Source organism: Cheilinus undulatus, linkage group 8 (genome assembly GCF_018320785.1).
Source record: "Cheilinus undulatus linkage group 8, ASM1832078v1, whole genome shotgun sequence".
Classification (NCBI taxonomy): Eukaryota; Metazoa; Chordata; class Actinopteri; order Labriformes; family Labridae; genus Cheilinus; species Cheilinus undulatus.
This window is the reverse complement of record NC_054872.1, coordinates 32,714,941-32,725,454: the sequence shown is the minus strand read 5'-3', so window position 1 is coordinate 32,725,454 and position 10,514 is coordinate 32,714,941. Positions and strand designations below refer to the sequence as shown.

Genomic DNA, 10,514 nt, shown 5'->3' with positions numbered 1-10,514 from the left:
AGACACTACTGATGACAAGCCAGTTCAATTCATTGTTATTCTGAGCAAACCATGCTCAGAATAACATTTTGGAGAAGTGCAACTCAAACAGTTTCCAAGATGCTAAAACACCCTCACATAGCTGCTAATAAATTTATAGATAAAAAGAAAGAAGCAGCAGATTGTCATATTTAAGGAACTGTAAGCACTGAACATGAACATTTCTTATTATTTCTGGACCCTGTGTAGAGTCACTGTAAATAAGCATCTCTCTGCAGCTGTTGTTATTTAAGCTTCCATCTTTGACACCCTCTTTACATGTTGTTTATGTTCAGTCCTGTTATTTCCAATGCTGGCATGATTAACATTAATAAAATGTTGTGGCACAGACAAAATAAGGAATCATTTCTGGTCCACGCCCTGATGAAGACCCTGTCTTTTATTAGATATGCCCTGAAAAATTAAAGAGAGTGAACGTGCCTGAAGATAGCCTGGTGGCTTTTCCCTTTTTCAACAAAGAAAAATCGTTGCCTCTGTGATCAGTGAAAAAAAAAATGTGTGAGCGTATGGCTGTGCTTTTCATGAGAAAGGAGCTGCATTTGAATGGCAGAGAAGGAAAACCAGATTTAACTGTTAAACATGTCAGTGTGCTGCTGTGTAGAGTCGAATGCAAGCTGCTGTTGCTGCTGTTAACCACGATGAATTGACACCTGCAGTGTTGCGTTTGTGTGTGCATCAGTGTTGGAGTGCACTGTAAAAACTCATTTCATAGCTGGTGTACTTGTGCAATTTCTTGTCTAGAATATTTAATTACACAAGTTTAAATTCAAATCTTATTATAAGTTATGTAACACCAAAAAATCAGACCTGCAGAGGTTGTAATAAGTAAAAACATCTGCCAATAGGGGGAGAAAGTTTTACATTAGTGCATTAATTTATTTGGATGAGTGTATATTTTAGTTCCAGCACAAGGATTGTTACTGTGCTCATTCTGTAAACAAACATTTTGACAGGACAGTTTACTTATGTGACAACACTGTAAATTATCTGGTACATGGTGTGCCATTGTCATTCTTATCTGGGCAAAGTCAGCAGTACTTTTTATTTATCAGTTAATATATTGAACTTCATATCAATATCACAATACTGTAAAATGGTATTGCACATTACATTTTTCCACATACAGTGCAGGCTTAATGTAAAAATAAACTAGAAGTAGAACAAATTTAAATGTTAAATACAAATGTTATTGCCCATTTAAAGGCTATGGAAACTTGCTGTTTTTGAAACAACTTCCTCTTTGTTCATATCCCAAAATCTATTACAGAAAAAATAAATATTGCAGGGTCATTTTTTCCAGCAGCCTGTTGTACAGCTCTTGTATGAACACTGTGTGGAGCTAAAGTTTGCTGTGTATATTTTTGGATGTAAACCTGAGAAAGTATTCAGTTCCCATTCATTTTTTTTGGTTTTATGTTGCAGCCTGATGCTACAGTCGAAAAAAATTTTATTTACATAAATCTACACTCAGTACCCCATCATGACAAAGTTAAAATATAAGATTCTGTTTTCACTTTGTCGTGATTGGGTATAGAGTGTAGATTAATGAGGGTTTTTTTTTCTACTGCAGAAACAGGCAGCAACATAAGAAAACTAAAAAAGTGAAGAGGGTCTGACTATTTTCTGAATGAACTGCATCCTTTTCAGCTTGAAAGATCTTCTATTCCTTTACCCTAAAAAATGCCAAGCTTAAAACTCTTTTCAGCTCTTTAGAACATGTTGGGCTGTGGTAGCTCAAACATAGCCTTATTATCAAGACACATTTCCAATGTAAATGCGTTTGTTGCTGTTTATAGGTTGTAAAATGTTCAAACTTTTGCAGCATAGCCCTGCATGCTTCCTTATTGTATAGTGGAATTGTGTTGCATTGTGGGTAAACAAGTGTCTCCTGCAAGCCTCTACATGCTTCTTATGATATCAAAGTGAGAAAGCTTGCATGATTTGAAAGATTCATACCTAAGAACGGTCTATATGCAGTAGGTTAGCGTTTCTTCCTCGGTAATGTGATAATGAGTTCACAGTTGGAAATGGCTTACCAGCTGAAGCTGCACTCACTCACACAAACGTGCACACGCATGTATATATAGAGTGGGGAAGACTAAAGTGCAAATAAGGAAGTGTTGTGTGACTTTGACCTTTTTGTGTGAGCTCCAAACGCACACAAAGAGACACATACACACCTGGAAGTAGAGAGCAAACAGACAGTAGTAGCAGACAGGTGGGCAGATAGAGGGTAACGATTTGCATGAGCTGACTCAGACACAGTGTGGGCTTGTTTATGAAGACGGTTTTACATTTTGTGGATTTTTTTTATCTTTAAAGATGGTGGAAGTCCAGGACGTATGCTCTCGTTCATGATTCACCGCATCATTGAGTCATTTGAACCCTCTCAGCTGCATCATTCTTTGAGGATTTGCATAGAAAAGTGCGTGATGGAGCATCAGAAGACAAGCAACTAGCATTTACATGCACCCTGTTCTTTAATCTGAAGAGTTGGATGCAGGTCATTTTTTAAAAACAGCAACAAAACTCTGATTGTGTATCTGAGGAATTCCGGCCCTGTCAGCTATTTTGGTTCCTGTCTCGCTTTCACTATTTTGTGAAAGGAGACGTAAAAAGGAAGGAAGAGGAGAGAGAGAGAGAGAGAGAGAGAGAGGAGGACGCAGACGAATACAGTCAGAGCATCTCAACTGGTGAGTGTCAGTTGTTTTCAGAAGCAGCTGAGAAGAGTAAGTGTGAGCCTGCTTTTCTACTGGGACTTATAGTAGAGAGGGGTTGGATAGGAGGGTTGGGTGGAGGGAGGGAGAGTTTGACAGTTGTTTTGTTGATGTGAACAGATAAAGCTGAAGGTTTACATATTAGATGAATGCAAGTGAGAGTAAGAGGTAGAGTTTGTGTATTAAAGGGGAAAATGAAAGTAGGTTACTTTGTAAGTATATGGCTGTAAAATGAGATAGAAAAGAGGAACTGGTTGTTTCTGTTTAAAATTCAGAATAAAAATGCTTATACCTGTTAATGTGTGCAGGTAGAAGTGACCCGCACCGATCACTCTCCTCGCTTTGGTCCCTGAAGAAGTGAAGAGACGACATGGTTCGGTGAGTCAAGCCCTAAGCCGTACGACTGCAAGCTCCATTAGTCAACTCTTATTGTGTACGCTTTTTGTGCAAGCCGTGATGACAACTTCTCTGTTTCCATTCCTCCTTCTCTTTCTTTCCCCAGCTGTTGACTTGTCCTGCTCTCTTCCTCTTATCATGTGATTTCTGATGTGGTCCTCTGTGTCTGTTTGCGTCAGGAAAATGTGTCATAAATGATGTCTTGAATCTACGAATAAGTTTATGTACATGCTCTTTTAAGGTTCTTAACCTTCACTCTGTTCTTCTGTTGGATGAGGATGAACCTTAATTCCTTTTTGGATCTCTGCTGCTCCAAAATAAGGGCACATTCAAAAGCAACCTTTGCTTTCCTGCTGTTTTCCTTGCTCTTCCCAAAGTTAAAGCTTTGTATTATTTATAAACCCTGAAACTGCAAGAAAAACAGAAAATGCCAATTATTCATGCAGGTTTTTTAAAATAATAAAATGAGATATAAGAAGTAGAAGGAGTTGTAAGATGTAGGTGATGTTTCTTGTGTCAGTGGCACACTGCAGACTTATAATGCTTTTCTTTTTGGCCACAGAGATTGTTAGTGAAGCTTCACTATAGCAGGATTTTTCCATTCTCATAGAGCGCCACACAATGATAAAACAGCAATAACTCAGTCTAAACTGTCTCAATCATGTCACTGTAAGTCTGCCGTTTGAAGACTGTGGCTCAGATTTTCTTCTGAAAGTTTTTTTTTTACTCTTTTATGTTAAAGTTGTGAAGATATACATACAAAGTAGGGTATTTTCAAAGTACTGGACTCAGACTTGAAGACTGTCTTTGAATGAGCGGGAAAGGCGTTGATCAAGAAGTTATTGTAAGAGTTGATCAATTTTTTTATGGTAAAAGTGAACTAAAGAACATTTTAGAGGGCTATGGTTGATGCAATGAAGGATGCAGTTGTCCTAACTTTTGAAGAAAAATAATGACTGAAATGTTTCAATAAAGCAAAATGTTCATGAGAATTTAAAGACCACATGAATGTGTCCAAACTAACTTCTATAGTTTTCAAAAATCTGAAGAATGTAAAAAATAAAAATCAGTATTTACTTACAGTTTTTAACATAGATTATAAGTAGTAAGATATATAAGAATTGTAAATTCTACAGCCAGCTGTTAAAAAGATGAATGAATAAGATGATGGTTAAACGTGCCTCCCCTGTGACAAAGATTATATTTTTAACTAACAAGTTATTGTTATGAAACTGCAGATCAACTTTATTTTTTCCATTAAATAACTTTGCGTCCTAGTTCACTCATCTCAGTGTGTGGAAATAATCTTAGGTGTGTATAAGGGTGTTTCCTATCTGACATAAGTCTTATCTGTCGGTGAACTTAGTGGATACGTTGTGCACATATAATCAGATTGAGTTTATTTTTATTCTGCACATGTGTGCTGCTGCAGGTGGTTCCACAGAGACATCACAGGCCTGCAGGCCGAGGAGATGCTGAAGAATCGAGGCACTCATGGCAGCTTTTTAGCTCGACCCAGCAAGAAGAATGTTGGAGATTTCTCGCTTTCTGTCAGGTAATTCTGTCTACAAAAAACGCCTAAAAACTAACCGTCCTAACCCCACCACTAAGAAGAAATCACGCTTTATTCCTTTTAATTTGTGGTCTTGGCCCAACCAATTCTCCTCCACTTTAAAGCAGAACAAAATGACAAAGGATGGGTACAGATCAATTCTGGTAGCTTGTTTATATCTTGTTTAATGTTTTTCTCCTACATTAAAATTAAAATGAGTTTATTACAAAACTATTCTGCCGCTTCTGTCTCACTGTGCAGACGGAAATCAAACTTTCCACTGCACCTTGCACGTATGACTCTGCTTTTTAAAACATGTTATTGCTTTTCTTAAAGTTATTATATTTAAAAATGTAATTATTTTTCATTAATATGCAAAAATGGTGGTTGTTATTCAAAACCGAAATAAATGGAAATTGAAAGGATTTTTGCATAGATACAGTTTGTGCCGTTCACTTAAAACAACAGATATGATGTCTTTTGAACTTGCTGTTTGTCTTCTGTCAAAAATATCTCTATACTGCAGTCTGGACTTGAAGAGTTAGATGGTAGATATGTAAATGTGCTTCATCTGTACTTCTTAATTTAGCTCAATTGAAATATCTCAGCTAGATCTTTTACTGACATGTCATTTTTTAACCAGTGCACCACAAAGATAAACGTGCAAAATCTATTTAGTGAAACTGAGGTAACAATTTGCACTGTTACATTTATCCAATATTTTGAGTAATAAACAAGGGATATATACTCACATAAAATGGATATAATTTACCACCCGCAAAAATCCTTTTTTAGTGTACAGTAAAGTATAATACTTTATTTGTGCTAATACAGCTTTTTTGTTGTATATTTGTTACATTTAAATGCTAACATGAAAACAATAAGAGATGTCTACTTGTAACAAAATAATACTCACAATGAGTTAACGATTATTATGCTCTGATTTTCATATTTTTATGTCCCAAAGACATACATGTAAAGTAGACTAGAGCAGTGGTTCTCAACCTGGGGGTCTAGACCCACTCACGGGTCACAAGAAAATGAGAGATACCTTCAGAAAACTATTTCAGATTATATATAGTATATGCATAGAATTAAATGTTTACTATAGAAACATGGTCATTTGGTGAGATCTATGCTGATACAAAAGTAATGTTAGAAAAATCCTTAAAATGTAAGTCTGCACACAACTATTTTCGAATGTACACGGCTTTGTTCCATTATGCTTCAACCACCTGCAGGTACAGTGAGAGTCCACAGACTGGTATTGTTTTGGGGGTCTTTCGCTGAAAAGTTCTATAAACTCTGGACTAGAGCAGTGGTTCTCAACCCATATGTGGGTCATGAATGTGTGACTGGGAAAAAAAAATCTTGCAAAGAGACTATGGTTTACGTAAACCCTAAAATGATTTACAACCTTGCATTTTATTTTACAGGTTTTTTTCCATGAGTAAATTTGGGTGATTTTTTTCAAGATTTTGTGTAACTTTGTTATTTTTGGAAAACAAAGCTAATTTCCCAATAATAAGCATAAATTTCTCAAAATCTCAAAACAACAAACAACAAAAAATCTATGTTTGCTTTGTTCCGTCTCTTTGTTCAAAACTGCAAAATTTTTCTTTAAATATGTTTGAGTGAATGAAAATTTCTATGAATTTGGATCACAATGTGTCATTAAGGAGTAGGTGGTGGGTGCTAAGGCTAGACCGCTTGACAACCACTTCACAAGAGGATTTCAAGCGCTTCATTGTCTTAGTTAGCTGTATTAGCTTTAAACACCTCTGACATTTTCTCTTAAACTAAACAAACTAAAAAAAAGACCTAGACTAATTGTGACTCCTTTAGGTTTCCATGTACATTACTTGAATATTAGTAAGCTTACATAGATGTGTCTTGAACAAGTAAAGCCTCTTTAATCGAACAGTTTCTGTATACTCAGAGCAAAGCTGCATAATTTTTGAAACTAAAATAATACAGAATAATCAGCTCATTCATGTCCAACAACTAAAAAGTTTCATTCTCTCTCTTTTGAGGAAAAATACCAAAGTTAAGAAACATTATTGTGATGTTGAATCTTAACCTCCTCGGATGGAGATGATCTGTCATCAGGATGGTTAGTCAGGGAAATTTTGACTATTGGTGTGACTTTGTTGTTTTATCCCCTCAGGGTGGGCGAGCTGGTGACCCACATTCGCATCCAGAACACAGGAGACTACTATGACCTGTATGGCGGGGAGAAGTTTGCCACTCTGTCAGAGCTGGTGGACTACTACACAGCAGAGAATGGCATCCTTCAGGACAAGGACGGCACTATCATCGAGCTGAGATACCCCCTGAACTGCTCTGACCCCACCACAGAGAGGTGTGTACACTCTCATTACACACACACACACACACACACAATCATAAAGGGAATTCGATTAGGCGGTTGAATGAACTATAATCAGCTTTTTGACAATCATTATTTCCTCTTACAGGATGTTTCCTGGGGTAAATTAGTCTTATTTGTAGGTTTGATATTCCGCCATGTTTTAACATTTTCCTCTGGGGGAACTCTATTTTCATTTGAAACTGCTTTTTAATAATTGTGTCTCAAAGCATCTTTGTCGAGAGTGAGTCAGTGAATACAAACACCCACATTCAAGGCAAAAGGAGCCCACAGCTGTCGAGGCTTCAATCCGGTCTACCTCTGCTGTAGCCTGTGGTTTTCTTGGAGGTTTACATTTTGTTTGTATATATATTTTTAGTCTGCATTATTGACTGATTTTTTAGTGTAAATCAAAGTGAGAAAATTGACCTCTAAACACAATATTTATGCTGGAAAAAGCAGCTGGAAAAGATATTTTTGGCCTTTTTTACGCCTTTATTTCTAGAGAGGAGGACAGTGCATAGAGTCAGAAACAGGGAAGAGAGAGTGAGGAAGAGACGTGCGGGAAATAAGCCACAGGCTCCCCACGTACATAAGGACAACTGGTGTCAGAGAAGTCAGAGAACTTTTCAGCTAAGTAGCTTTAGTGGATTTAGACCAGCAAAAAGTAGGGATGCACCGATACCGATCCTGTTATCAGGTATCGGCCCGATCCAGCCCCTCAAAGCTGGATCGGGTATCGGTGGGAAAGGGCCGATCCGTGGTGCCGATCTAGGCAACCAGCTCTGAGCCTTTTGTACAAGGTTGTTTGCACTATTTTCTCACGGAATTGTCACTTTGTTTTACAATATGTGGTTAAAAACACTTGTGTAATACAGTTTTGTACTGGAATGTTACCTCTGATGCACTTTCTTTGTTTTTTGCTGCATTACCAGCCTACAGGGTATAAAAGTTTACAATTGAATAGTAATTTCTGTAAGTTCCATAGCATTGTTTTTACCAAACTACTGGTAAACATTTAAACACTTCATAGTTTAAATAAATATCAAATTCAGTAATCTATATGTACTCATTTTTTGCCTTTTAGCCAAAACAATTACCAGTCTTATCTTACAGTAGGGCATGCAGGTTATTCTTTTAACGCTGGTATCGGATCAGTATCGGTATCAGTTGATACCCAGAGCCCAGGTATCAGAATCGGTATCGGGACCAGAAAAGGTGGATCGGTGCATCCCTACCAAAAAGTGAGTTCTGTGTTTTTGGGGCAGAGCGAAACAGGGGGCTCAGGGGCACCCTGGGGTTCCTCAGCATAACCCTGCCCTCCCAGTACTACATCAACTTAAACACATTGAAAACCATATAGTTTTTAGCTAATTCTGCTCTCATTCTGCAAGACCCTCATTCCTGGATGCCAGAATTTGAAGGATTTGACACATTTTTGATGGATTAGAGAAGTCTTTCCTGGTAGTGGATGTGGTTTGGGTGGAAACAGCTATATCATCCCAGAGCAGAGATTACTGACATCATTAACGATTTTTAAACTTAGATCAACCGACCTAAACAATCCTTTATACCTTAAATTTAGCCATGTATTTATAAAACCCTCTTGTTTTATGAAGCTGCTATTCATGAGACGAAACATTTGGCCATTTCAGACAGGATGCATGACAGATGTAATGGCAGTGTCATGGCTTGATTTTTATTTTGCTGTGCATGTTAACAAGTCAGGGCTGTTAGACTTCCTGCATCAGTGCTGCGTCTATGATGCCAAGAATCTAGGGAATAGAGGGCTCTCATGTTGTTTTGAACAGTGCGTGTCTCGGCCAAAACAGCTAATAAATGATGGTCATATTTACCACGTTTGAGCAGAAATGTATTACAACGTTAGTAAAATATGTCTGTGTTTCTTGATGACCCTGACAAGGCGATAAGTCGAAACGTATCAACAGCATATGTTACATGGCAGATAAACATAATACAGTGGTGTGGCAAGGCACCAATGTTTCTTGAGGCAAGTCTTTGCATGATGTGGTAATTTGCACACCCATACATTGTTACTACAACAGTAATGAAAATGATTATTTTACACCTGTTTTGATGAAGAGAAGACCAATAGTTTTTAAACTGGAGACACTGAGAAGGGTTGAGATTGGCAGACATTTTTCTATTTAACATTGCTAATTATTGTCAAAAAAGGCATTAGAACAGAAAATACAGTGGACTATTGAGAACAACAATGGCAAATTTGAAGTTATGCAAAACCAGTCAATGGATCTTTGTGGATGTATTTGTGTTTTAAGACTAATAAGTGACTGGATTTAGATTGTGTGGACTCTTTCCGATGCAGCAGGTCACAATCCTGAGAATCAGAGCTTTCTGGTGGTGTAATTATGAGCAATCATTTTGTAAATAACTGAATAGGTGAGAAAAAAATCTGCTGAACCCCTGGTGGGCTCCTGGATTATTCAAACTAAAATGAGTAATGTTGCTTGTAGACATATATTGAGGCGAAACCTAAAAAGAAAGAAAGATCTGCGCAGCAGTGCACCATGGTGTGAATCATGCGCCGCAGCCATTAAACACAGAACATGCAGCCAGTCTGAAGCAGGTGTGAGTCTTTTACACCTTATTGAATTGGCAAAAGTGACTTGTCTGCTCCAGTTTCTGCTGTCTGTTGAACCATCTTTTAAAACACACTTCTGTTGCATAACAACAAAAACCTACTGGATCTGCTTTCCCCTTGTTGAAAAATCACAAAGCAAAGAAAATTCAAATATTGCCTATTTAAGAAGTTAAGCTGCCTAACACTGACAATGAGCAATTGCAACCTCAATTTCATAAACATTTTAATGAAAAATGGGGCAGTTTGAACCTGACATGGAACAAAAGGTGTAATGGAGCTGAGAGATGCAAAGTTTCCTTCAAATAAAATAAACATGATAGACTTTTTTGCCATGTTTCTTCCCATGCATTCATCAGCAACCCACTGGAAATGGCTTTGTGATCCACTTTTGGGACACAGCCACCAGTTGAGAACTAAAGCTTTAGAAAAGTGGATTTATCTATCATAGTGTGGATTTAAGATTTTTATTTTAATATCACACGCTCATACAGGCTGTGAAATGCCATGAAATGAAATACTCAAATATTACTCTAAAAGAATCATTGTTGTAAATGCAATATTTAACTTTTCTTTATTAAAGGGTACTGTAAAACACAGTCAACACAACCAGTTTCAAAAAAAGACAATGAGCATTAGAAAAGCAAGGCTCCAGTAAGAAAGTCCTTGACAAAGATAGAGGTAGAATAAAGGAGGAGCTGGGGTGGAGGAGGGTTGTAAAATACAGATTGCAGAGGGAGTAGCAAAGTGTAGACAGGCCTTAGATATGGCAGCCCAAGTACAATTTGCCAATAGCATGCCTAGAGTGCATAACATGCCATC

At 37.4% G+C, this 10,514-nt stretch overlaps 1 protein-coding gene across 3 annotated transcripts in view; it reads left to right on the top strand.

Moving 5' to 3' along the window:
• Positions 1–2,495: 2,495 nt before the first annotated feature.
• The window catches only part of ptpn6 (protein tyrosine phosphatase non-receptor type 6), a 34,368-nt gene continuing 26,349 nt past the window's right edge, over positions 2,496–10,514 (top strand). For 2 of the 3 annotated variants that reach the window (XM_041792396.1, XM_041792395.1), the window contains exons 1-4: positions 2,725–2,768; positions 3,065–3,134; positions 4,585–4,707; positions 6,872–7,066. In XM_041792396.1, coding sequence (XP_041648330.1) covers positions 3,127–3,134; positions 4,585–4,707; positions 6,872–7,066 — 326 coding nt within the window. In that variant the 5' untranslated portion in view covers positions 2,725–2,768; positions 3,065–3,126. Of the gene's footprint in view, positions 2,769–3,064; positions 3,135–4,584; positions 4,708–6,871; positions 7,067–10,514 lie in introns of all 3 variants that reach the window. The other variant, XM_041792397.1, reaches the window with a different exon arrangement.